Source organism: Danio rerio, chromosome 16, assembly GCF_049306965.1.
Source record: "Danio rerio strain Tuebingen ecotype United States chromosome 16, GRCz12tu, whole genome shotgun sequence".
In the NCBI taxonomy this organism is placed as follows: domain Eukaryota; kingdom Metazoa; phylum Chordata; class Actinopteri; order Cypriniformes; family Danionidae; genus Danio; species Danio rerio.
Window position 1 is genome coordinate 48,104,907 of NC_133191.1, and position 26,716 is coordinate 48,131,622.

General features: G+C 35.8%; 1 protein-coding gene across 4 annotated transcripts in view; it reads right to left on the minus strand.

The window, feature by feature from the left end:
- Positions 1-26,716, minus strand: part of oxr1a (oxidation resistance 1a) — a 330,299-nt gene that overhangs the window by 233,775 nt on the left and 69,808 nt on the right. For 2 of the 4 annotated variants that reach the window (XM_021466736.3, XM_021466734.3), the window contains exon 1: positions 16,870-16,976. The exons of the other annotated variants lie outside the window; for them this stretch is intronic. In XM_021466736.3, the coding sequence (XP_021322411.1) occupies positions 16,870-16,895 (26 nt within the window). In that variant the 5' untranslated portion in view covers positions 16,896-16,976. Of the gene's footprint in view, positions 1-16,869; positions 16,977-26,716 lie in introns of those variants that run through there. 4 annotated transcript variants of the gene reach the window in all.

Below are 26,716 nucleotides of genomic sequence, written 5' to 3' on the forward strand. Positions count from 1 at the left end.
GCACCGAGGGACGAGGTCACACAGGACAGTGTGTTTATGAAACATTTGCTGCTTAAAAGCTGTGAGAGATGGCAACCCGTGGAGTTCAGAAGAGATTTACAGCAGGGCCTTTAATGGCTAATATGGGTGGACTCTTGGTTCAGATGGTGGTCTGGGCTCCTGGCACTTTTTTTTTTTTCTGGGTCAACCCATGGATTTTCACACGTTCCACTCCAACACCTCCCATCATCCACCAGTCGGTCAGCGCTGGCACAGGGCAGCTGGCGTGAAAACGTCACCCTTACATCCCATCAGCTGCCACATAGAGTCAGCGGACTTCATGCTGGCATGACTGTGCACAATCTGGGCTGGCAGCGATCATCATCACAAGAGAAACTGGACTTGAATTTGTACTCCAGTGAACGAGTAATCTCAAAAACAGGAATTTAAAACCTCCTGTTCTTCTTGTGTTTACTAAAAAGTAAGCAAGACTGAATCAATGATTGATTTTTTTTTTCAGGATCAAACTCATGTCACATTCACACTTTATTTTTATCCTGCACTATAAAAAAATCCTGGTTGCCTTACTTTTTTAAACTGAAACAAACTATTAAAAAATAAAAAAATCTAATTATTTTTTTTTTTACTAAAAAATCCATCCATTATGTCGATCTATCTACAATAATATCACAATTACATTAAAAACTGAACTAGTATGTGCTATGAATGAATGTGTGACGGGGTACTATGCCTCTGTCAACTGGGTAAATTTACAGTTCTACTGGCGGACAAATATGGACATTGATTCCGGTCAGAGAATCAGGCAACAAATAAGTAATCCTCTTCAGACTTCTTTAATAACAATTATTAAGCAGTCAGTGCCATCAAATATTTCCTTCAAGTATGTTGTGTTATTTGGTGCATGAACGCACAACATGTAAAAAGAAAAGGAGCGCATTGTGTAATAATGCACAATAACAATAACACAATAACAGTCCGTGTGAAACTTGCTGAAAATTTTCGGTTCCTAGTGGGCTTTCTGACAGAATGAATGAATGAATGAATGAATGAATGAGTGAGGGATTCAATGCATCTAATAAAAAAGCAGTCAAATATTCAGAATTACACAGCTCTGCAGAAGCAGCGTTAAAATTCAGTTCAATAGTTCATTCCATCAAAAGTGCAGAGAGGGCCGATGTTTGACCCGAATCGTAATCCACAGGTCCATTTGAAATTCGCATCATGTTCGAGCTCAGGTGGGACATCTGTTTGCTTCCTGAAAGCAAGCCGGGATGAAACCATCCAAGCATACGGTACCGGAGAGAAAAGAGCTGCAGATGACTGCCTCATATTAATTAGTTTCAGAAAAGAAGCTTAAAACGGGGCATAGCAGGTTCCTTTTAATGTATATGCAATAATTAAACACGCTGATGTAGTAGACCATCTTGAAAATATACAATATATTATAGATTATAATTGTATAATATAATAATATATAACATTACAATTGCTTAAATAAATAACCTACAATATGCATAATTAGTGGGAATACTGCAGTAGTATGGTATTTTGTGTATTGGAATGATTATAAAACTCGTTCGTTCGCGTCTACACATCTCAGATCGAGTCCTGAGCATAATAGCATTCATCACTCTCAGCATAATAGCCCTCATCTCACTTCACATCACTTTCCAAGAACAGCAGTCAGTCCTGAGAAACAGCTCTAAGTGTTTATTTCGATGAGGAGAAAAAGGAACCGTGGGAGCTTCATTTGATCGAATTGTTGCCGATGGGTCTGGACTTTCAGTGGTGGTGCGGTCCATTGTCTACGCCTTTAAATTGCTCATATTTGAATGCGTCAAGTTGTATGACAGCTGCAATCATGCCATGCTGGCAAAAAGAGATGGAATGATGAACATTGTTCTGCTTTGAAAGCTTATGATTATCAGAAATAACAGGCCAGTGAATGAGAGGGAGCGAGCAGCACTCAGGTGGAATGAATGACTTTCTGAATCAGTCTATTATTTCCAGCCTACTGCCTGCAGTCTGACCAACGCACAGACTCTTAATGTCATGTTCACAATGTTTTTGTGCAATTCAGTGCTACAAGTAAATTAAATGCTTGGCATGCAATGTCATAGGTAAAGCACATACAGTGGGTCCACTCAGTATGTTAAATCATTTATTCATTCGTTCATTCATTCTGCTTCAGCTTAGTCCCTTATTTATCAGTGGTCACCACAGTGGAATGAACCGCCAACTATTCCAGCGGATGCTTTACACTGCGGATGCCATTCCAGCTGCAACCTAGTACTGGGAAACATCCTTACACACTCATTAACACACATGCACTACGGCCAACTTAGTTTTTTCAGTTCACCTCTAGCATATATCCTTGGACTGTGGGGGAAACCAAAACACCTGAAGGAAACAGATGCGAATACTGGGAGAACATGCAAACTCCACACAGAAATGACAACTGGAGCAGCCGGGACTCGAACCAGCAACCTATTTGCTTTGAGGCAACTGTGCCAGACACTGCCCCAGTAAGTTTACTTGTCTAGTTATCCATACAATCAACCATTCATTAATCAACAATATCTGTACATCTCCAATATCTAACTACAATATCTATGAATCTATAAATTACTGTATGTATAATGTATAATATCTGTTCATACAGTGTCTATCTATAAGACACTTATTTTCATATTATCAATCCATCTAATAACCATCTTACTGTCCATCCAGCAACACTATCGATCAACCAGTCCATCCAATAATCCATCCATCCTAACTAAATACAATATCTCTCCAATATCTTTCCAACAGTCTCTAATACCTCCAATATGCACATCCATAAGTATCCATACAAACAATATCTACATTCATCCATCCATTTTATCTATCCATCTATCTCACTGTTCATCCAACAGCATTACTGGTTAATCCATCCATCCATCCATCCATCCATCCATCCATCCATCCATCCATCCATCCATCCATCCATCCATCCATCCATCCATCCATCCATCCATCCATCCATCCATCCATCCATCTATCTATCTATCTATCTATCTATCTATCTATCTATCTATCTATCTATCTATCTATCTATCTATCTATCTATCTATCTATCTATCTATCTATCTATCTATACATCCATACATCAGATCTATCAATCTCCCTTATCTGTTCATTGTTTTATATTAAATATCATCTAATATAATTTTATTGTCTATCCAGCAACACTAAAGATCAATAAATACATCCATCCATCCATCCATCCATCCATCCATCCATTCATCCATCCATCCATCCATCCATCCATCAACATTATCTATTAATCAGATCTATTAATTGTTGAATGTTCACCATCCATTTAACATCCATCTTACTGTCCATCCAACAATATCGATCAACCAATCCATCCATCCATCAACAGTATCAATCAATCTCCAATATCTATTCTTTGTTTCATATTATCTATCTATATAATGTCCATCTTATTTTCCATTCAGCAGCACCATCCATACTTCCATTCATCCATCCATCCATCCATCCATCCATCCATCCATCCATCCATCCATCCATCCATCCATACGCAGTATCTCTCAATCTCCCTTATCTATTCATTGTTTCATTATATATCCATCTAATATCCATTTTATTGTCTATCCAGCAACACTATAGATCAGTAAATCCATCCATCCATCCATCCATCAAAAGTATCTACAAATCTTCAATATCCATTCATCGTTTAGTGTTATCTATTTATTTTACTATCCATCCAGCAACACTCATCCATCCATCCATCCATAATTCCATCCATCCACAGAGTCTATCAATCTCCAATATCTATTCATATTTCACACTATCTATAAATCTACAGTAATCTTACAGTACTGTCCATCCAGCAATACTAATCCATCCATCCATCCATCCATCTATCCATAATTCCATCCATCCACAGAGTCTATCAATCTCCAATATCTATTCATATTTCACATTATCTATAAATATACAGTAATCTTACAGTACTGTCCATCCGGCAACTGTCCATTACAGTACTGTCCATCATTGATCAACCAATCCATCCATCTATCCATCCACCCATCTTTTAGCTAATATCTCTGTATCTACCTACAATATGCCGTCCATCCATCCATCCATCCATCCATCCATCCCTCAATCCAAATTTACGTTTCAATAAAATTGACCACGCTCTGCAGAAAGTAAAATCCAACAAATCGAAGAGCAAATAAATTCTGTCATTAAGTATTTCCCCACCGTTGTCCACAAAATGTACAGCAAGTCCTTAAATTTTATGAAATACATAAACTAACATCTTTCAATTTGTCCGTCTATACATCCTTAGATTTCTGAGCGGGTCTTCTTCACCCTTTCAACAGCAATGCCTTCAATGTCTTCCTCCATCTGGACACAACAGATGGTGGAGCAACACAAGAAGGGGTCGATATCTACCGGCCATCTTCTCCATTTCACTCCCTACAATAAAGCCCAAAGCCATCACATTATATAAAGTCCATTAAATTTTTTTAACCTAGTAACAAACAAACACAAACACTCCAAGACTTTCTTTACAACAACTGTATCACGATCACACGGTATAAGAATTGCACAATGTTTGGGTTTGCATCCCATGTGTTGAAACATCCCAGACAGCAGCACTAAATGGCTTTTTTTAGTCATGTAACAGTCAGTCATAAGCCACTAGTAAATGCAGGACCACGTGGCTGACCAGCCAAAGCAGTAAGAGGTTTATATTATCAGTCGACAAGCAAGATCAATCTGAAACCACGTCTGTGTGAGCAACAATGAAACGAGGATTACATAGCCTTCGCTAGTTCTGATTTACAAACTAATGCAAGGTTTTATATCTGATTTATTATGGGTGTCTATGCCGGGCCTGCATGGGTCAGAGATTACGACAGTAAATATGGTAGCAGTATTAACCACAACACTCGGGCCGTTTGTCAAGGTGATGACCCCGCAAATACAGGAACATATAAGGTTACTGGAATAACTGTAAAATCCTGAACAAGGTCATGGTTAAACAAACAGATGTAAAGCATTTAAAAGATGAATTGCTACAGTCCGACTGAATCCAAACTTTTAAAATGCATTTAAATAGACATCCTTTTGCTATATCATTGCATGTCTTGTCTGCCACATGTGGTGCTGTTGGTCTGACAGAGATGCCTTTATTTAATGGCAGTCTGCCATAGTACATTTGCAAAACTGTCAATCACACAAACCATACTATAAGACAATACAAATTTTATGCAGTAGTGACCCTTGGATCTATGCACAAAAAGAACTTGTAGAAATACTGAAAAGGAATGAAGATCTAAATCATAAAGCACTTGTTTTTGGGTTTGTATTTGTCTCGATCATTTTAAATAATCTCTCCAGGCAGCTTGAAAACTGAAATGAAAACTGAAACCGGCGGACGTGCATAAACTTTAATCATAAGGTAAACGCAAAACAAAAGTTTCCATATGGAGCGTTTCTATTCGCTTTCCATTCCAAACCTTCATGGAACTCAACGCCTGCAAACACTCGCTCCATCGGGCTCATGGGTCTCAGCATGAACCACACTCGTCAGTGCTAGCAAGCTGTCCAATTACAGAGCTTGCTCTACAAGTCGTTACGACGTGTAGTTAAATTTTTTGAGAGCGTCAGCATCAGTCATGGCAAGGGCTATGTAATCTATTGTATGCGAAATACTCTCTGCTAGTTTAATCGTTAAATAAAAAAGTCATACATTATTTTACTATATTTTAAATAATAAAAAAATGGGATAAATAAATATTAATGAATATCTATCCATATACTTAAATAGTAAACTTTGTTTGTTCCACTTGACCGTTTGTTCATTTCATTCTATTGTTCATTTGATTTATTTGATTCGTTCGATTTTCAACTGTTACATTTTTTTGTTCATTTTGTGTTCATTCATTCCTTTCGTTCATTTTATTTATTTGTTTCATTCACTTGTCTTGTTTGTTTTATTTGTCTGTTTCATTTGTTCGAGTTAAAGTCATAATAATTGTTTACTATATTTAAAACAATTAAAAATTGTGATTAAATAGTGGCTTGAAGAAAAAAAAAACTATTTCTGAATATCTATCCATATACTGTATCTAATCTACCTATTAAGCAGTATGTTCATTTTATGGTTTCATTTGTTTAATTTTGTTCGTTCATCTTGCTGTTCATTCCCTTCATTCATTAGTTTCGTTCATTTCATTCATTCATTTAATTTATTTCACTTGTTTGTTTCATTCACTTGTCTCTTTCATTTGTTTCTTTCGTTCGAGTTATATTAAAGTCATAATATTGTTTACTATATTTTAAATATTAAAAAAATTTTATTAAATGGTGGCTTGAAGGATATTGGAGAAGTATAAAGATAAAAAAACAATTAATGAATATCTATCCATATATTGTATCTAATCTGCCCATTAAGCAGCCTGTTCATTCATTAGTTTTATCTGTTTGTTAGTTTGTTTATTTATTCGATTTAGTTCATTTGTTTATTTTGTTGTGTACTGAAATATTTGTGGGTGTTGCTTCATTCTTTCAATCCTTTCATTCACTTGACTCATTCGTTTGTTTCATTCATTTGTTTAGTTTGTTAGTTTTATTCAATTGTTCATTTTGTTGTTCGTTCTCTTCATTTGTTTTCTTTGTTTCATTCGTTTGTTTTGTTCATTTGTCTTGTTCACACGTTTCGTTCGTTTATTTCATTCATTAATTTCATTCATTTATTTCAATCCTTCATTTTGTTGTTCGCTCGCATCATTCATTCTTTTTGTTCATTTCATTCGTTCGTTTCTCTTCATTCATTAGTTTTGTTCATTTCATTCATTCGATTCGTTCATTCATCTTGTTTGTTCGTTAGTTTCATTCATTTGTTTGTTCATTTTGTTAGTTTGTTTCACTTGTTTTCTCTTTCTATCCATCAACAATATCTAGATGATATAATGAAAATGCATGAACATCATCACGAAGCATTTCATTTTGTTCATATTTGTCTCAGTTACTTTGAATCTCAACTGTCAGACATCTTGAAAACTGAAATATCTCTCACAATGAAACTGTTAATAGATTTAAACTAGAATATTTAGGATATAACTGTATCTGAGTTATATTAAAGTCTTACATGATATACAACAACAGCAACATCAACAACAACAACATCAACAACAACAACAGCTTATTTCAGAAAAACTGAAAAGTTCTTCATTTTTAACTGCTTGGATGAGCTCATAAATAATAAGTACGCTTTTTGATTCCCATGCTATTCTCATTCCAATACGCAGATACCATGACATCACATAAACAAATGCGGATGTGAAAACAACAATGCCGGTTGAATTTCTGACAAGAGATCCCCTCCCTAGAGAAAAAGCGATCTCTTCACGAACCTCATTTGAAATGCTGAACATGTTAAAATGGGACAGACATCGAGTCAGCAACATGATCACACAGCACACAGATTCTTAAAGGAAACAATTTGCCAGTGTTTATGCATGCTGCATTGCAGTACACTGCACCTTTATGAAACCCGCTGTGTCCTGTACAGACAGTCGTCTGGCGGCAGCAGATGTTACACTCTCAACCTTCCCTGCAGTCAGTAACACGCAGAAACAACCATACACACAAATAACCAGGCGCATAAATACACACACAAACATTCAGATTAGTGGTGCTAATTAATTAGCTGCCAAATGAGCTAAACTGCCAGCTCTTACATTACTATTACGAACTTATCTGTCCAAACCAAATTAACTACTTTATATTTACATTAGATTAGCATTTACTGCCAAGCATTTGATTGACAGTTGTTGTCATCATGAATGTCATTTGCCATTTCCTATTTGGTAGGTTTTTGTGACTTTGTGTTTATTAATCTTAGTGTTTATTAATGTTTTAAAAACAAATAATTTAAACTAGCTCTAATGCTAATATAAAAGTTCAAAAATCTACATTTTCCACAGAAACAATTGATTAAATTAAAGTGTTAAATGACACAGTGTGCATGCTCTTTTACAACAGACTTTTTGGAAATTGCTATTTTTCAAAGTGATTTTTGGAATTGTGTGAAGGAAGACATTAAAAAAGACTATGTTAATTAGAACAGTGGTTCTCAAAGTTCTCACCAAGTTTTCACCAAGTGCCACCTCAGAAAAAAATAGTCCCTCCAAGTAACACCATAATCAACAGTATTGAAATAAAGTAGCGAAGTTGGCAAAATTAAGCAGCAACAGCACTGCACAGTTTGAAAACAAGACAGAGTCATATTCATTCAACGAAATTATATTCCATACAAAATATGAAGCTGATCAGTCGGTTTTTGTCACTTGACTCGCAGTGCGGCATTCTTTCATTAATATGTTTTCAACTGGGGACGCCTGGAATACGCAAGCGCATCGTGCTGCAGTTCTTACTCATTTTGCTAGCCTGAGGGTTTAATTTTGGCACTCATGTGACCGAGATATAATAAAAGAATCTGGTCATTTTTCAAAATAAAAGATTTTTTAAAATAAATGATCGTTCAGACTATATAATAGTTTTATAGATAAAAAACAATTCATGATTTTTTGTGCGGCCGGGAACCAATTGATCTATAGACCATTGCTGATCTGTGGCCTGGGGGTTGGGGACCACTGCTCTAGCACGTATCTACTCTGCAAGCACCATGCACCTCTTTCTCGAGCTTTGCACTAATTGAATTGTTTTTTAGCAGCTGATGACGCGATACACTAAAGTAAACATTTTAAACACATCGCTTTGATCATAGGCTTTAGAGAACAGCCAATGCTGAACACATTGGTGTTATTATATGCATTAAATCATTAAATGATTAAATGTTTTTTTCTTTCATTACTCAGTGATTCCTCCGCGTACCACTAGAAGTAAGCTATCTAAGTAAGCACTAGAAGTATCACTAGTGGTACACTTACCACAGTTTGGGGCTGAATTAGAAAATGTATCTAAAAATGTATTAGGTTTTAAACATGTCACCTTTACTTCCGTTTTTCAGCCAGATTTTTGATTTTTCCCCCTTTATGAGCAAAAACTTTTGGAAGTCTATAAAAGCTGTTCAGCATTTCTTATTTTGGCCGGTTTAAACAATTTTGAACAACATAAAACAGAAACATTTTTTGAAACAGTTCCAATAGCAATTTCTATTTAGAATAATCACTTCCGTCCCTCCATTTAAGTTTTGCATGTCATCAATGACGTGATGTGAACACAGCCTATAGCATATGCTAAAGCTCTTTCTTCTTCTGTAAAGCAGCAGCTCATTTGCACTTAAGGGGGCACATCCACATCCTTTGATTTTGCTCACACCCAAATTTGACAAGCTATAACAATTGATCTATGCAGTAATTTGAGCTGAGACTTTACAGACACCTTCTGGGGGCACAAGAGATTCTATTTACATCCAATGAAAAGGCGCATAATGCGTCCCTTTTAATGCAAACATCTCTGATTTGCCATTGTTGTGAAATATATGATGCATATGAGTGTAAAATATACTCAGTGGCTCATGCTTTGAACTCTGTGATGTAACAGTGTTTGTACGAAACTGAATATATCATTGCAAATTTAGCCTGGGCCAGAGGCTAAACAGTTCTGATGAGATTTAGATGCACTGAAAGGGAAAGACGCGGGGATAAACGGATGGATGGATGGATGGATGGATGAATTGAAAGATAAAAGTCGGCTGAGGACGAGGGGTTGGCTTTCATCAGCAGGGCTAACTGGGACACTGCGGTTAAAACTCTGTAAATCCACTTTTTCTGATCAAGCAGGATTATCGTGGCCACCGCTCGGCTTAAAGTGTGTCCTGGAGTGCTCACTTCACTTCAAACAAACACAGAGACTGAAAACACACCCCAATAAGAGCATCAGCTTGCAGACATATCATGTAAATGTTGCTCTTTCCTACCCGGCCACACTTTTTTTCCTACCCGGCTTCAAACAGTAGCATCTGGTTGCCAGGGTGTTGCTAGGTTTTTTTTTAATATACCCACTTAATAGGTTTGCTTGAGGGATGTTACTATATTCCATTGCCTACAAACATATCTAGAAACATTCATTCATTTTCTTTTCAGCTTAGTAACTTTATTAATATGGGGTTGCCACAGTGGAATTAACCGAAAACTTATCCAGCATTTGTTTAACAAAGCGGATGCCCTGTAAGCTGCAGCCCATCTCTGGGCAACACCCATACATTCTCATTCACACACATACACTAGGGCAAATTTAGCTTACCCATTTCACCTATAGCGCATGTCTTTGGACTGTGGGCTATACAGGAGCACACAGAGGAAACCCACACGAACATGTGAAGAACATGCAAACTAAACACAGATAGCTAACTGACCCAGCCGGAGCTCGAACCAGAAATCTTCTTGCTGTGAGGTGACATCGCTACCGACTGCGCCGACCATTTCTAGAAACAGTGCTTTTTAAATTAATGTACTGTATAGTACAGGACACAAGATACCAACAGGTTTTATTTTGGCATTTGTGCAGCTATTGCTCAAAAGCAACATGCACAACTGTCCTCATCTTAGGCTTCGTTCCAAAACGTAAATTTTTGTTAATTCCCCAATAGCAAAACTAAATAATTACAGCTCTTAGTCTTAACACCCAAATCAAATATACGCAGTAAAACCCACTAAGTTAAGGCAACTCAAACCATTTGAGGAAATCAATTGCAACAAGCCATTTAAGTTCAAAAACTAATCCTAATGAGTACTGTGAACTTAATCCATTTGAGTAAACAAAGCAATTTGAGCACAGTAAAACCCAATAAATGAAGAGAACTCAAACTGTTTAAGGAAACCGATTGCTTCAAATTATTTGAGTTAAAAAACGGATCTATATGAGTACTGTGAACTTGCTCCATTTAAGTTGAGTAATGAGAAATTTCGTTAACTCATTACCTTCAACACTAAGTTCAAAACTCTTTTCAAATGATTAGAGCTAACTTTCAGTCAAATTTTCAAGTCTCTTCAAAGCCTAATAGTAATGATTTAAGTAAATAATCTAAATGTATTTATATTTATTTTTATATTTTGGGTTAGGCATAAAACTAAAAAATGGTCATCCAATTAAATAGAGTCGGGCCGACATCTCTCATAATTCATAAGTAGCCCAATCTGTCTGTCAGCAAATGCAGATTTGAACAACTGCGCAGCCGTTTGTACACAGCTCCGCCAACTGGCGCGTGTTCACTAGAGAGAGCATGCGCGCGTGATCGGTAAAAACCTGCTGAATCAAAACTTTTTAAAAACCTGAATCAATATTGGAGTTACCTTTACACGCTGGAGAAAGGATGACTGAAGGATTTCTCTTAGACAGGTAATGTTCTGTTTTAAAACTGTTTTAGTTTCACACAATGCTGATGTAATGTTAGATGTTGTTGTTACAAATGGGTTATATCTTCACAGAAGTGTTGTTCAGCCACTAAAATCTTCCTATGAAAGATTGATAAGACTATTTACAGTTTCATAAGGGACCTTTTACAGCATCGATAATGTAGATTTTAATTAGTTTAACAACAAAACACAAGTTAATACCGCTAATCCGCCTAATCTCTCCCTACATTGTTTACCATGCAATAAATTTGGCTTGCACGCCGCCGGACAAGCACTAGTCGCTTTTAACACATGAGAGAGGGTTCTTTTGCTGTGCTCGTGTTTAAGGAGGCGTGGCTCTAGACGGCAGGGAATGTGATTTAGAGATTTATGCAAAGCTGTTAGCATTTAGGAAGATCACCTACTGCACCTTTAACTACACTAAATTCACTTGATTAAGTGGACTGTTGCACTTCCATCCAACGAGTCAAAGTGAACAAAATCGTCACTTCCTGATTAACTGGAGCCAGATATCAACAGTACAAACTGAATTTTCTGTGATAGGAGAAGCTGCATGAATCTTTTCTTTATTTAATAAATAATGGGGAGAAATTACTTGTGCCTCAGAAGACAAATGCCGGATTGCAATGAACACGTAGTGGTGTTTGAAGTATGAGATGCAAGCACAGACGCTCTTGACTATTCTGAGGTCATTAATAATTTAATAACACTAATACTGAAATAATTAAGGTGTTTTAAAATGACCATAACAACATTTCAGATGTTTTACAATGTGCTCAGCCTGCTGGTTTGTATATTCACACACATTTTATTATCACAGGATCTTTTATTACAAAATCACATGAAGTTTTTTTGTTGATGCACATACTGGAATTTCTTTGGCGTTTCCATCTTAGTTTATGCACATTTTGTTCTGATGGAATAAAAAGTTTATCCTACTCAGTTACAGTATGTGCATACACATTTTCAAAATGTATGCGCATCTTGACGTTTCCATCAACTGTTTTTTTCTGTGCATATCCAAAATGTGTGGATGGAAACATAGCTAGTGACACAATGCATAGCTAGTGACACAATGCAATACAATTTGATTATCTTTTAAATAATAATAATGATAATAATTTCTTACATTTATATAGCGCTTTTCTGGGCACTCAAAGTGCTTTACACATAGGGGGGAATTTCCTCATCCACCACCAGTGTTCAGCATCCACCTGGAGGACGCGACCGCAGCCATTTTTCGCCAGACTGCACATCAGCTGATAGGTGGAGAGGAGATCGAGTGATGAAGCCAATTATGATATGGGGAGGGTTAGGAGGCCATGATGGACAGAGGCCAGTGGGCAGAATAGCATGAAAGTTAGCATTTTCAGGTCTCAAAAATGTTGTGTAAACGAACAGTTAAATGGATAAAAGACTTCAATTCTTATAGTTGAAAGCAGTGTCATGTACATGTCCCCAGCAAGCCGCAAAATAATGTTCGATTGTACTTCAAAAAGAGGTGTCTTGAACAATATTCAATGAGAAAAAAACTAAAAAAATCTATTAAACTTCACCTGAGAGAGAAAAAAAAAACAATCAGTTGATCAAAGATCTGACAAAACAAATAAATTCTCACTACTCTGGATATTCAGCGTATATTGAACTGGCAAAGTGACAGCGAATAAAACAGCAGCTCTCTGTGTTTTGAAGAACAAGCCAGTAAGAGCCGGCCAGACATAATTGCTTTCTTGTACTTTTCTCCAAAGAGAGACTTCTCAATCCTTACAAATCTCTTCACTACCGTCTGCTTGCGGCGGACGCCTTTTCACCTTACTACAGATCTGTCTTTTAGTCTAAGAGCTGTTATTTTCCTGCTATTGATTGAATGCATCTCAAGGCAAATTCCCCATTTAAGGATAATTTCCATAGATGCTGATAAAAGGCACAATCAAAAAGCTGCAAGTTAATTCTTGTTTACTAAAAGAGCCACTGACTTTAAAGCTGTTTTGACCACCAAAATCACAACCCAATAGCCTGTTTACAGAAACGGATTTCCCAGAGTTGTTTGTAGAATCATACACACATTTTGTGGCTGATGTGGAGTAGTTGGTAATTACTAAATTACATAATTAAAATAGTTTTTAAGTTTAAGTTCTAATTACTATCTCTGAAAGGTAACTTAGTTACTCAATTAGTAATTTAATTACTTGACTTAATGCAAAAAATGCACAGAAATCTTAACACATAGACAATACAAATTAAACTCAAAATCAAACAGGACCTTGTAGTTTTGTTTTAAAAAAATGGAAAAAGAATAGTGCATGGCAAAGATTAATTGCAATTAATTGCATACAAATTAAATGTTTGTTTTTACATAAGATATATGTGTGTATTTGATATCATTATTTTCTATTATATGCATAAAAACCATACAAAACCTTTTTGCATAGCTATTTCCATTTATTTATAATTTGTATCATATATTTTATATCTAAATATAAATACATTTTATAATTTAATTCTCCGATATGCATGCATGTGTTTATTGACTGTACATATTGTATATGTACAGTATGTACAGTAATAAATATACACAGTACACAGACATATATTATGTCAAAACAAACTTTTATTTTGGATGCGATTGAGATTAATCTTTGCTCAGCACAAAAAATAAATAAATAAATAAATAAATAAAGTTTTGTGTTTTGCTACATATACACACACACACACACACACACACACACACACACACACACACACACACACACACACACACACATATATATATATGTAGCAAAACACAAAACTTTTTAAGATTAAAGACACCATATTTCATACATATCATATATTGCCATAATTTTCTTAAGCATGTACAATTTTGAGACAAATAAAAATGTGTTAATAAGCAAAATATCTGATCAACAAAAATTCATTTTTAATTACTCTGCTACTTTGAATTTATATCCTAAAATGTCACAAAAAAATCTCAGTTTTTTTTCCTAAGCATATGCAATGATCTTTATAAATGACAAATATTATTTAAAAGAAAAATATAATTATTTTACAAATTGTATATTACTCAGCATATCTGGATTGATTTATACAGACCTCTTTGATTCATGTCCAGTATTGAGGAAAGTAAATTATAAACAACTAAATGAAATGCCCTAAAACCTCAAAGTAATGCTTTACTTTACTTTTTCAGCAGGAAAGCAAATTAAGTACAGTAAATAGACTCTTTGTAACCAATTATTTTACTAAAACTGCTTTTCTTCTGAAAAAGTAATTGGTTACAAAAAAACTAGTTACTGTACTGAGTAGTGAGAATATGTAAGATTCGTTGTAACCAATTACTTTTTCAGCAGGAACGTCAGAGCTAACTAGTTTTGTTGTAACTAAGTACTTTACTTTTTCAGCAGGAAAGTCATTTAAGTACAGTAACTAGTTTCTTTGTAACCAATTGCTTTACTTTTTCAGCAAAAACAAAACTGAAATACAGTAACTAGTTTCTTTGTATAATTACTTTTTCATCAGAAAGGTCATTGGTAACTAGTTTTGTTGTAACCAAGTACTTTATTTTTTCAGCAGAAACGTAATTTAAGTACAGTTACTAGTTTCTTTGTAATCAATTACTTTGTTCAGCAGAAACATCATTTAAGTACAGTAACTAGTTTTGTTGTAACCAATTACTGTATTTCAATTATGTTTCTGCTGAAAAAAGTACAGTAACTAGTTTGTTTGTATCTAATTACTTTACTTAAATGATGTTTCTGCTGAAAAAGTAACTAGATACAAAGAAACTAGTTACTGTATTTAAATGATGTTTCTGCTGAAAAGTAAAGTAACTACTTTTTTTGTAACCAATTACTTTATTTAATTAGCAGAAACATAATTTAAGTACAGTAACTAGTAGGGATGTAACGGTATCAGAATTTCACGGTACGGTAATACCTCGGTATGAATGTCACGGTACGGTATTTATTGAATCATTTACAGGAAAAAACAAAACTTATGAAAATACTCCAAAAAAGTGCCAAAAGTGTCAATGACATACAAATTAGCCATCTATCTGTAAGCTTTAAAACAGGAACTTCAATTTTAATAACAAAAAAATATTAAACCATGTAAAAAAAATAAAGTTTCAATTTAGTATTGTTGAAAACTCATCACATTTAACATTTAATCACTCACTCACTTAGATAGAGATGGGTTTAAAGGAAAATTATCATATGAATATAATCTGGTAAAAGCTGGTATCTCTGGGCATTTACAATGTCCCCTGCAACAGAAAAAAAAAACCCCTCTCATTTGGGACTGAGGTTTCGGGGACAAGAGAGATATGACTTGGCCCAGGTTGACAGCAGTGGGTAACGTTGTGCATTGTCTTTCCCCCACTTGAGAGGACAAACCATGAGTAAGATAGAGGTCTCATGTCTGCATCAATCTGAACAGTGTGCTGACAACACCGCTATTCAGTACGCGCGCGACAACACAGCTGATAAGAACTCGCGCGACAACACAGCTGATAAGAACTCGCGCGACAACACAGCTTATAAGAACTCGCGCGACAACACCTCTATTCAGTACGCGCGCGACAACACCCGCTTTAGAGTTTTCCAGCTCTTTTTCATCCCCGCTTCTCGCAGCACACTCCATTTCCGCATTACTGGATCTGTAGCGACAACAGACCGCAAGGGATGATGGTCAAGCATGGGCTGATGGGAATTGTAGTTTTCGCTACCTCCCGTTCGCTTCATTCGCCTGAGCAAATTTTCTCAGAAGACCTATAGTTTTACCGAGTCATGCGACTTCGGTAATATCGAAAAAAATTTATATTGCGGTATGACGGTATTTACAATACCGTTACATCCCTAGTAACTAGTGTTATATTAACCAATTACTTTACTAAAACTACTTTTCTGCTGAAAAGGTAATTGGTTACAAAGAAACTAGTTACTTAAATTACTTTTCTACAGAAAAAGTACAGTAACTAGTTTTCTTGTAACCAATAACTTTACTTTTTTAGCTGAAACGTCATTGGTAACTAGTTTTGTTGTAACCAAGTACTTTATGTTTTCAGCAGAAAAGTAATTTAAGTACAGTAACTAGTTTCTTTGTATCTAATTACCTTACTTTTTTTTTTTTTTTTAAGCATAAAAGCATAAAGGAACAAGTTTATTTGTAACCGATGACTTTATCTTTTCTGCAGAAATATAAAGTAAAGTAACAATTTTTGATGTAAGCAGTTACTTTATTTTTTCAGCAGAAACATCAATTAAATACAGTAACTAGTTTCTATGTATCCAATTACTTTACATTTTCTGCAGAATTATGACATACACTAACTAGATTCTTTGTAATCAATTAATTTTTCAGAAGAAAAGCAATTTAAGTACAGTAAGTAGTTTCTTTCTAACCAATAATCCCAACACTGCTGTTGTGCAACGTCAAGCCCAAGCAATACTGTAATTTGTATACATACCGCGGTGTGTGCTGTAAGGGCTCCATTGAGGGTCCTTATTCAAGCTGATCTGAGGAGCGACACACGGCTGAGGTTAAGCTTAGGCAGAAGCAAGATCATGTGACTTGTCTTAAAGAGAGCAGGCCACCAGGTTAATGTGTTTAACGTATATATCCAAACGGCTGATGATGCAGGAAGAGCAATTGCCAGAGAAAGGCTTGAGCCGTACAAGAGGATTTAGAGCAGCAGTCTGCAGCAGAGCTAACCGACAGAAATAAGAGGATATGGACAATGTGAAAAGAGGGAATTGGGATGAACGAGTGAAAATGACCCGTATAAGGAGGACTAAGGATGATAAGTATGATGATAATGAGAATTAAATTGTTTTAAAATGACTTGGAAAGAATAGCAATAGAGTTCATATTACACACTCAAAAAAGACGTTTGCTGTTTGTTCGAACTACCTATTTTAAATGAGCTGAAACAGCTAAATTCTTGAGGTTTTTGAGAGACACTTAATTGTTTTATGTTCAAACCACTTAAATTTGTAAAAATCAATAAAATAAAACTTTCTTTATGTTGTACCAAAACAAATTGAATGGGTGGAACCCAGCATTTTTTACAGTGCAACTATAACAGCACAGAGAAATGACAATCATTTCAAGTCAACTACAGTCGATTTCCTGCTAAAGATATCATACATTTTTGTTAAATTGATGTTAAAAAAAATTGGTAGAAAATTTTAAAATTCAGTCATCATTTACTCATTCTCCACTCACTATCAAAACCTGGTTGTTTCTTTATCTTGTTGAGAACACATGAAGGTATATATATATATATATATATATATATATATATATATATATATATATATATATATATATATATATATATATTAGAAATGTGGTCGTTAGAAATGTGGTCGTTAGTCAGGAATACAGCATTTGTAGCTGCAATTATAAACTGCTTACAAGCGTTTATTAATGTAGAGTTATTGCTTAACAGATAATGAATTCACTATTTGCTAATGCTTAATAAATGGTTCATAGTGTGTAGTTATTATGAAGTGTTACCAGGACTGTTTAGGCTTTATAAATCCCTCAAAAATAACATGTTAAACCTCAAATTCTAACTTTTATGTTAAAATTGTAAGAAACCAAGTAACAATTCTGAGAACATCGGAACTGCAAGATGTTAACTTGCTAGATAAATTAATAAATTAAGATTATATAACTTCAAAACTGTGAAACATAAACCTTAGATTAAAAAAAAAAGTTTTTCTTCTGTGTCTGAGGGGGAAAAATCATTTTCATAAATATATTTATATATATATATTCTTTCATTTTCTTGTCTGCTTAGTCCCTTATATATATATATATATATATATATATATATATATATATATATATATATATATATATATATATATATATATATATATATATATATATATATATATATATATATATATATATATATGCTGGTTGTGGCATCCGCTGCGTAAAAACGTGTTGGATAAGTTGGCGGTTCATTCTGTTGTGGCGACCCCGGATTAATAAAGAGACTAAGCCGACAAGAAAATTAAAGAATGAATATATATATATATATATATATATATATATATATATATATATATATATATATATATATATATATATATATTAAACAATTCTTTATTTCTTAAAATTCTTTCTACTTAAGTGCATTATGGATGAAGAGATTTAGTAAGTTGACATCATTTTAGCAACATTTTGCTGACGGTCCAAATAGTTTTAATATATTAACATTGAACTAATCAGCTTTCTGTGGATCGCTGTGGGAAACCTTCACACAAAAACCCCAATTGCTATGATTTCTTTTCAAATGACAGGATTTGGTGTCTGAAATGCAAATGCAACTGAAGTCTGTAAAAGAACTGTCACGTATAGTTTCCCGCTATGTGATGCTCTACAAACAAATTGCTTGTGATAGAGTAAAACTCACAAAATGGCAAAAATGCCACAGCACAAAACACACATTATTGCTGTTGATGGCTCAATACCTGGGGCTAAAAGTGACCCAGATCCCAAAAAAACACACAAAACAAATCACTTCAGGACAAACACCATGGATAGACAGAGCTAGAGTGTTTAAAAAGCATATAAATGGAGCTTAAAAGGTAAAAAAAAATATATAATTAATTTGTTTTTCTTCGGTTTAGTATCTTATTTATCAGGGTTGCCACGGTGGAATGAACCGCCAACTATTCCAGTATATGTTTTACGCAGCGGATGCACTTTCAGCCTTATCCATATCATCATTCTTGTACAGTAACATAAGATTTGTGCCTCTAACATCTTATCAAAACAAAAGTAAAGGTACACCAAAGTGTGCTGTATTCATGGAAAGCAGCCTATATGATGCTCAACAGATAGATCTGAATAATAAATGGGCTGTTGGGGCACATCTGTATTCCGTCCTGTTTGCAGTGGGTGGCGCGCGATGATATTTCTGGGCTGAGGTTGAAAAATAGACCTGCTCTGCAATGGCTTACCGACCGTGGTGCAGAATACAAATAATGCTGGCTTATATTTATGGCAGGATGCTGTCTGTGGTCTGGAGCCAAAAATAAACTGCACTGGGTTGAAGCACTAATAAGGAAAACCCACAGCACAATTCACACGGGACTCACAGCTGATAGTGTCAGGACAATGACTATGAACAATGTAGAAATACAGGACATACTGTACATTTGGAAATATCTTTTTTTACCTAAAAAAAAAAAAAAAAAACTTACTGGAAAAAGGCAATCCTATGCTATAATCCTTGGCCAAGTCAAATATTTAACTGAAAAATCCCCAATGCACAGTGTTACATATCTTACAGATAAACCACAAGAGTTTCAGATGTGAAATCACAAATGATGTAAAATCAGCGAAATGTATGGATCGGTATGTTGTTAGTATGTCCAATGGAGGATCAATGCCAGTTTTTACACTGAAAGTCTATGGCAGAGTTGCTAAGGTGCCGTAAGTGGTTGCTAGTGTATGGGTAGTAAGTTGAAAGGTCACCAGTGATTGTCAGATTGGTAGTCTGAGTTAAATGAGCCCAACATTAAGTTTGTATAACAGCCTGGCGGAAAGTTATGAGGTCGCAAAGTTTGGTCCAATGTTAAGTCAATGAGACTTTTCCAAATTTTCCGGGGCAGTTTTTGGAAAACCGTAAGTCGGATCCGTTTTAAAAGATATAGCAACCCGAGTCAGAGCAGTTTGGAGGCTTGGTGTTAGTTTGGTTTACGTAGCTTTAAGGATTTAGGAGGAGATGCATATAGAAATTAGTCTCAGAAGAAGGAGTACTAAAGTAGTGCCAGCATAAAAATGCGCATATCATCATTCTGCGTTCACATCAGAAGCAAAAGAAGTGCAAAGTGCGAGTGATTTACATGTTAAGCAAATGCAAAGATGCAAATAGACATCTTGCGGTGCGATTCGCACGAATAAAGCGGCACGAGTTGAATGTTTTTCATGATTGACTTGCTTAACATGCGCATTGCGTGTTTTGGGCGAATCACTCGAGTTCGAAAAATCTGAACTTTAGCGATCATTCGCGCCGCATTAACCAGTCATGAGCTTTCTCTTTCATGGGAATGATTATGATGTAGCGCCTGTTGTTAGTGTCCCGAAGGAAAATCCTCCTGCCAACACCGTCAGCAGTTTATCAAACTGGGCTCTGCTCGGTCAGAAGCACTGCTGAAAGCCTTCATCATCCAGGTTAAGTTTCTGGAGGAGTTTATGAGCACACAGAGCTGGGTGCACCTCTAAAGTGGACTCAGGCATGGCTCCAAACGAATCTACGCTGTTTTTCAGCCTTTTTAAAGCACACAAACACCATTAACAATGAAGCTAGAGTCAACAGGCAGACAGATGCCCTACCAATCACGCAAAACCGCGTCTGTTGTGAAGTGAATTTGATGCGCAAATAAAGTGGGTAAATAGCACGATAAATCATGAATAGTGCAATTTATCCACGCTTGCCGCGTCTGGTGTGAAAACAGCATCAGAAAGTATGTAAGAAATACATTAGAAAAGCTGAAATAAGGATAAAAATAAAAAGTGGGCTGCTTTTTGTTTTCTCTATTCATGTCTTATTGTGACAAAGTGTCTGCAGTTGTCCTCCGGCAGGATCTCCAGCAGCCTCTTTCAAGTTCCCAGTACAAGTAGATTACATTTTCACAGGCGGTAAATTGAAATTTGGTCTTTTCTTGCCCTCACCATGAGGCTGATAGCTGTGTGTTGCTGTCAGAAGCGTCCCTCTCCTATCCTGAGTGCAGGTGAAGTATCGACTGCCGCTAAAGCTGACCGGCTCTTTTCATTAAAGACGACTGGGGACCAAACCACCAGCAGGAGGGTGAAAAACAGGCTTGAATAGAGGACAAAAACAAGAAAGCATGCAATGCAAAGATGAAGGATGAAAGGGGACAAATGCTCTAAAACCCAGATAAGAAAGCAAGTGATTTGTTCACTATTGATTCCATTTTCATGACATTTTGAGCCTGTCAATGGCTCTTGTACACCTTCTGATTTCTGTTGGCAAAAATTGCACTAAATGCCTACAAATTCAAGATAAGGGAGCAAAATGCCAACAATGAACTAGATCTGTTACTACTGTCAAGATTTAAGAAATATGTCTGTAGAGATTGCATCAGGTTTCTTTTTATTGATTTTTCTGTTGCCTTGAGCATTGTAACCAATTATGGAAATATATATTTTTTAATGCTTTTAACACACTAATCAGAGACTTTTAGATTAGTCAACACTGAAATTTCATATAAGTGTCAAATGGTTTTGAGTCTATCCTGAATATAACCTAAACACAAAAACATGTGCTCTGTTAATCCACATTTATAATCTTTACAATATTAAGAGCTCCAGTGATTGAAAACAATGTTTTTTTTTCTTATTACTTGCCTAACCTGCAATTAGTTGTACTGTTTTTAATGTATAATGTAACACAATAACATTTAAAACTTAAAAACACAATGGATTAGGTCTGTCACAATATCTATTTTTTTGTTTTACGATATATTGCACCAAAATATATTCGGATAAACGATATTATTGTAATTTTAAGACCACTTCATGCCACTTATTATATAAAGCCAGAAAAAAAAAAAAAAAATATATATATATATATATATATATAAATTGTAAAAAATTGACAATTATGATAAGTTTTGTGGTCCAGGATTACATTTAGAGCCTCAGATTGTAAGCTGACATGCTATATTCACGGCATGCAATATCAGCGACTAGCAGTCAAGAATAATATCACGTATATTATCCTCATGTAATGTTAATTGTTCTCAAATATTTATAGAGAGCAATAGCTTTTACGATATTTTTTAATTAATTAGCAATGTCGAGTTTAAAAATCCCGCCATTGCATTAAAAACAGAAACAATATTTTGTTCAATGCTATACTTTCCTTTTGCCCATACTGTATATACTGGCATTTAACTCTTTCCTTGTTATCAATATTATTAGCAACTAGCAGTCAAGGATAATAATCACACCTAGTTCCTTTATGTCATGATGAATGTTTCATATATGACAGAGAGAGAGAGAGAGAGAAAGAGAGAGCATGTGCGCTGTAGGTGCTAAATTATTTCTCACACATCAAAACCCATCTCGGCCACTGCAACTGACCCAGATGGAGGGTTTGGAGGTTTTTAGCCTTGGGGAGTGAAAAAAAAACATACTAGTATTAAAAAACACTGATCTTTTTCCAAACAACAGCCTTTTAATATACAGCTCAGCAAGGATCTGGCTCAGAAATCGCTTCACGTGGCTGACATTAAAGACAGCTCATGCCCAGCGGCCATTCCTGACATCTATAGGAAACGTGTATACATCAATGCTGAAAGAAACTCCCATGATGCTCCAGTGAACGATCACGCAGGGCTTGCATAAAGACATCACACCTATGGATTTCCTCTCAGTTTTTTTAGCCTGTGAAGATGATCATGTGATGCTGTTACACCGTTCCTGACTGCAACGCGGAGGAGAAAAAAGTCATGGATCTTCATTAGCAGAAATCACTGAACTGTCAACAGCTAATTAACAGTTGGAGGAGGCCACGGGTTCATATGCAGGTAGAGCCTGGGTTTGGAAAACAGAGCTTGTTTTTGTTTTTTTTTAAGTAATGATGCGACTCATATGGCTAATGAAGCACCTGTTGTGCCTCAGAAATTCCCAAATGTCAGAGATATTACTATAATCAATAGAGGTGTGAACCTATACTGGTCTCACGGTTCGGTTACGATTATCATGCCTTCGAATCGGTTCAATTCGATATTTCGGTGCATCACGGTGCATTGACGATGCATTCCATATACAGTGTTATATTTTAGAGGAGAGGCTATAACAAGCTGTCTGTATAAACACACAGAGACACAGCACCACACTGTCTCTCATTCAAACACAAACATTGACAGCACCAAAGAAACAAACATACACACGCACACACACACACACGCACACGCACGCACACACACACTTAAGCCCTCGCAACAGGGAGAGCTCGCGAAGAGCGGAGCAGAAAAACGAAAAAAAAACGAAAAAAATAAGCACTTTTCCGACGGTCCCTTACTGAGAGCTCCTCTCAGCGCGAGCTATCCCGGCTAAACACATATTGCGAGGGCTTAAACGGAGCAGTGCTCGTAGTGTGGAGCGAAATAAAAGAAAGACAGCTGTGAAACATAACCAGCTTTGTCTTTTTGTAGGAAACACACTTTAGATCTTTTTAGGGTAAGAGGTTTTTTGAGTTATTGCCGTCTGTAACTGAATGAGTGTCAAGAATATCGAAAACAAAACCAACTTAACAGCGCTCATTTCTGGCGCCCTCCTGGATATACAGCGCCCTTAGAATTTGCCTATGGTGCCTATGCCACGGACCGGCCCTGAGTTGGCTGAGTGTTGTAAATACTCGCGCTCACCTCCCTCGCGACAGAGAGCATAGGAGATAAATGACGTCAGTACATAATAACCGGTTATGAATATTACTGAACCGATACCGAATTGTCCGCGTCTGCATCGCGGTGCACCAAAGAAACAATTAATTTTGACACCCCTAATAATCAAAGAGAGATTTTAGCCATAAATAAAAATTTTTATTGGAATCGATGATTCTTTCAAAGAGCTTAGAATGACCAAGAGGCGACACTCAATAGAACGTTCCATTGCAACAGCAGCGCCCAGCAACAGCCCCGGATTTCGCCTATTTGGAGTGAAAGCGGTCGGCTGTCCATTGGATCTTATTGCTGTCGTGATGGCGAGCAGCTGCTTTGTTTTTTATTTATTTGTTTAAAAAGTGCATTAAAGCTGAGATACAACCTGAAAGACGACAATACAACATTTACTATCACAATCAACAGCACTTTTAATAGTTTATTTTACAGACTTATTATATGCTGTTGTTCTATTGGAGTTTTTATTCCAAAATGGCCGCAGCGCCATCTAGTGGCCGTTTGTCAAATTGCACTAGAGTGTCGCCTCTTGGTGATTTTATGCTTTTTTATTGTATGAAGAAGTGAGACTATTGTATTTTTCATTCAATTCTTTACAGCTTGTTCAAACTACACTACTTGACAAGTCTTGTATCCAAGTTTTAGCAACAACAAATAATAACTTGACTTCTAGTTGATCATTTGATATCAGAAGTGGATTATATGAAAGGCAAAGGCCTCTAGATTACACTTACTTTACCAAAATAAAATATGATCATGCCTTGATTTTAAATGATTAAATTAGGACAGTAAGTTCTGACTTTGCTTAGACAAAAGTCTTGTCACTGTACAGAAATAATATACAGTATAGAATATAAAGTCATGCTGCAGTGGAAAAAGAGTTAATATTGTGTCTGACTCCCATGAGCTTGGAGGACTGCATCCATTTATCTCTGCAATGGCTCAAAAAAGTTATCAGGGTCATCTGGAATGGCAAAGAAAGTGTTCATGCAGGACTCCCAGAGGTCATCAAGACTTTTTGGATTCATTTTCAATGCCTCCTCCATCAGACATGCTCAATAATGTTTATATCTGGTGAGTGGGTTAGCCGATCCTGAAGCACTTTGACCTACTTTACTTTCAGGAATTTTGATGTGGAGGCTGAAGTATGAGAAGGAGCATTATCCTGCTGAAGAATTTGCCCTCACCTGTAATTTGTAATGTAGTGGGCAGCACAAATGTCTTGATACCGCAGGCAGTTGATGTTGCCATCCACTCTGCAGATCTCTCGCACGCCCCCATTCTGAATTTTACCCCAAACCATGATTTTTCCTTCACCAAACTTGACTGATTTCTGTGAGAGTCTTGGGTGCATGAGCGTTCTAGTATGTCTTCTGCAGTATTTCAGATGATTCATCGGAAAAAGCTACCTTCTGCCACTTTTCCAAATGATCAACAGGAAGTCAAGTTATTATTTGTTGCTCTTACAACTGGGATCGATGACAAGATTTTTGGTCAGGTAATGAACCTATTCAAAATGAGTGCAAACAACACAATTCTTGAGATTTTTAAGGGACAACGCAACATTTTATGTGGACTGAACATAAAACAATTAAGTCAACTTAATCAAATTGTGTTTGGACAACATGAATGAACTGTGCGAAACCCTGCATTTTTAACAGTGCATAATTTCTAGTTTTAAACTGTTTTATTCAATAAAAAGAAATGCATCTCTTTATAGCCATATTGAAAGCCAGAGGAGATAACAACAGCACATTTTAATATTACATGTTTTTATTACAGCTTAGACAAAGTACTTTTTACTTGGATTTTTGTTTTAAGCTGAACCAAAGTAAGTCAGTTAATTAATGGTCTATAAAAACAATATTTTACCTTTGAGTGAATGTATTTCGTTTCCGGGTTTTTATTTTTTTAAATTTTTCTTCAGATTCAACCAAGTCAAATCTATAATTTGAGGGAACTTAATAAATGTAGGTGTAGCAAGTTACAGTAATTATATTAGGTTGGTCCAAAGCAAAATTATACTTTAATCTAACAGAAAAAAAAAAAAATAAATATTCCATTCCAGAATAAAAAATAACAATGTTTTTATTTTGTGTGAATGTGTTATTTTTTCTTAACAACAATAAATGTTTTTGATTTAGATTCAATTAAATTTAGAAACAAAGTTAAATTATACTTAACTAATAAGCTGTAACCGATAACAGTATTTTTTTCTTCAGTGTGTTACTGTCTGAATAACATTTACAGTATATTCCATATACAGTATATTCCATTTACAGTCTTTTTTACTGGAAAAGTGTTGAAAATGATCATTCATTCATATTCCTTCGCATTACTGTCCATTCACAAGAGGCATCAGCGTCAACACAGGCATTGCCGAACTGAATTGTGGATCTGTTGGTGCCGCTTCAGTGGCATTGCTTGCTGCATAAGTTGAGAATTTCTCAACTTTAAGTGCCAGTGGAAGCGTCAGCCAATCAGATTGCTTTATGCAAATACCCCAGCTCAGACAGTATTCAATTGCGGACTAATTTCATTGGCTGATGCTGCTATGACAATCGCCTAACTTTAGACATGTCAAGCATTGACGCTGAAGCCGCATGTGAATCGGGCGTTAGTGCCTTATTTATCAGAAAAATGACCCGCTAACTATTCTAAATAACCCGCTAACTATTTCAGCATATGCTTTACACAGTAGATACCCTCAGCCGCAACCAATTACGCAACCAATTACTGGGAAACACACACACACACATATGCGCTATGACCAACTTTTTGTTTTATGCAATTCACCTATAGTGCATGTCTTTGGACTGTGGGGGAAACCGGAGCACCCAGGGGACACCCATTCTCATTCATCCA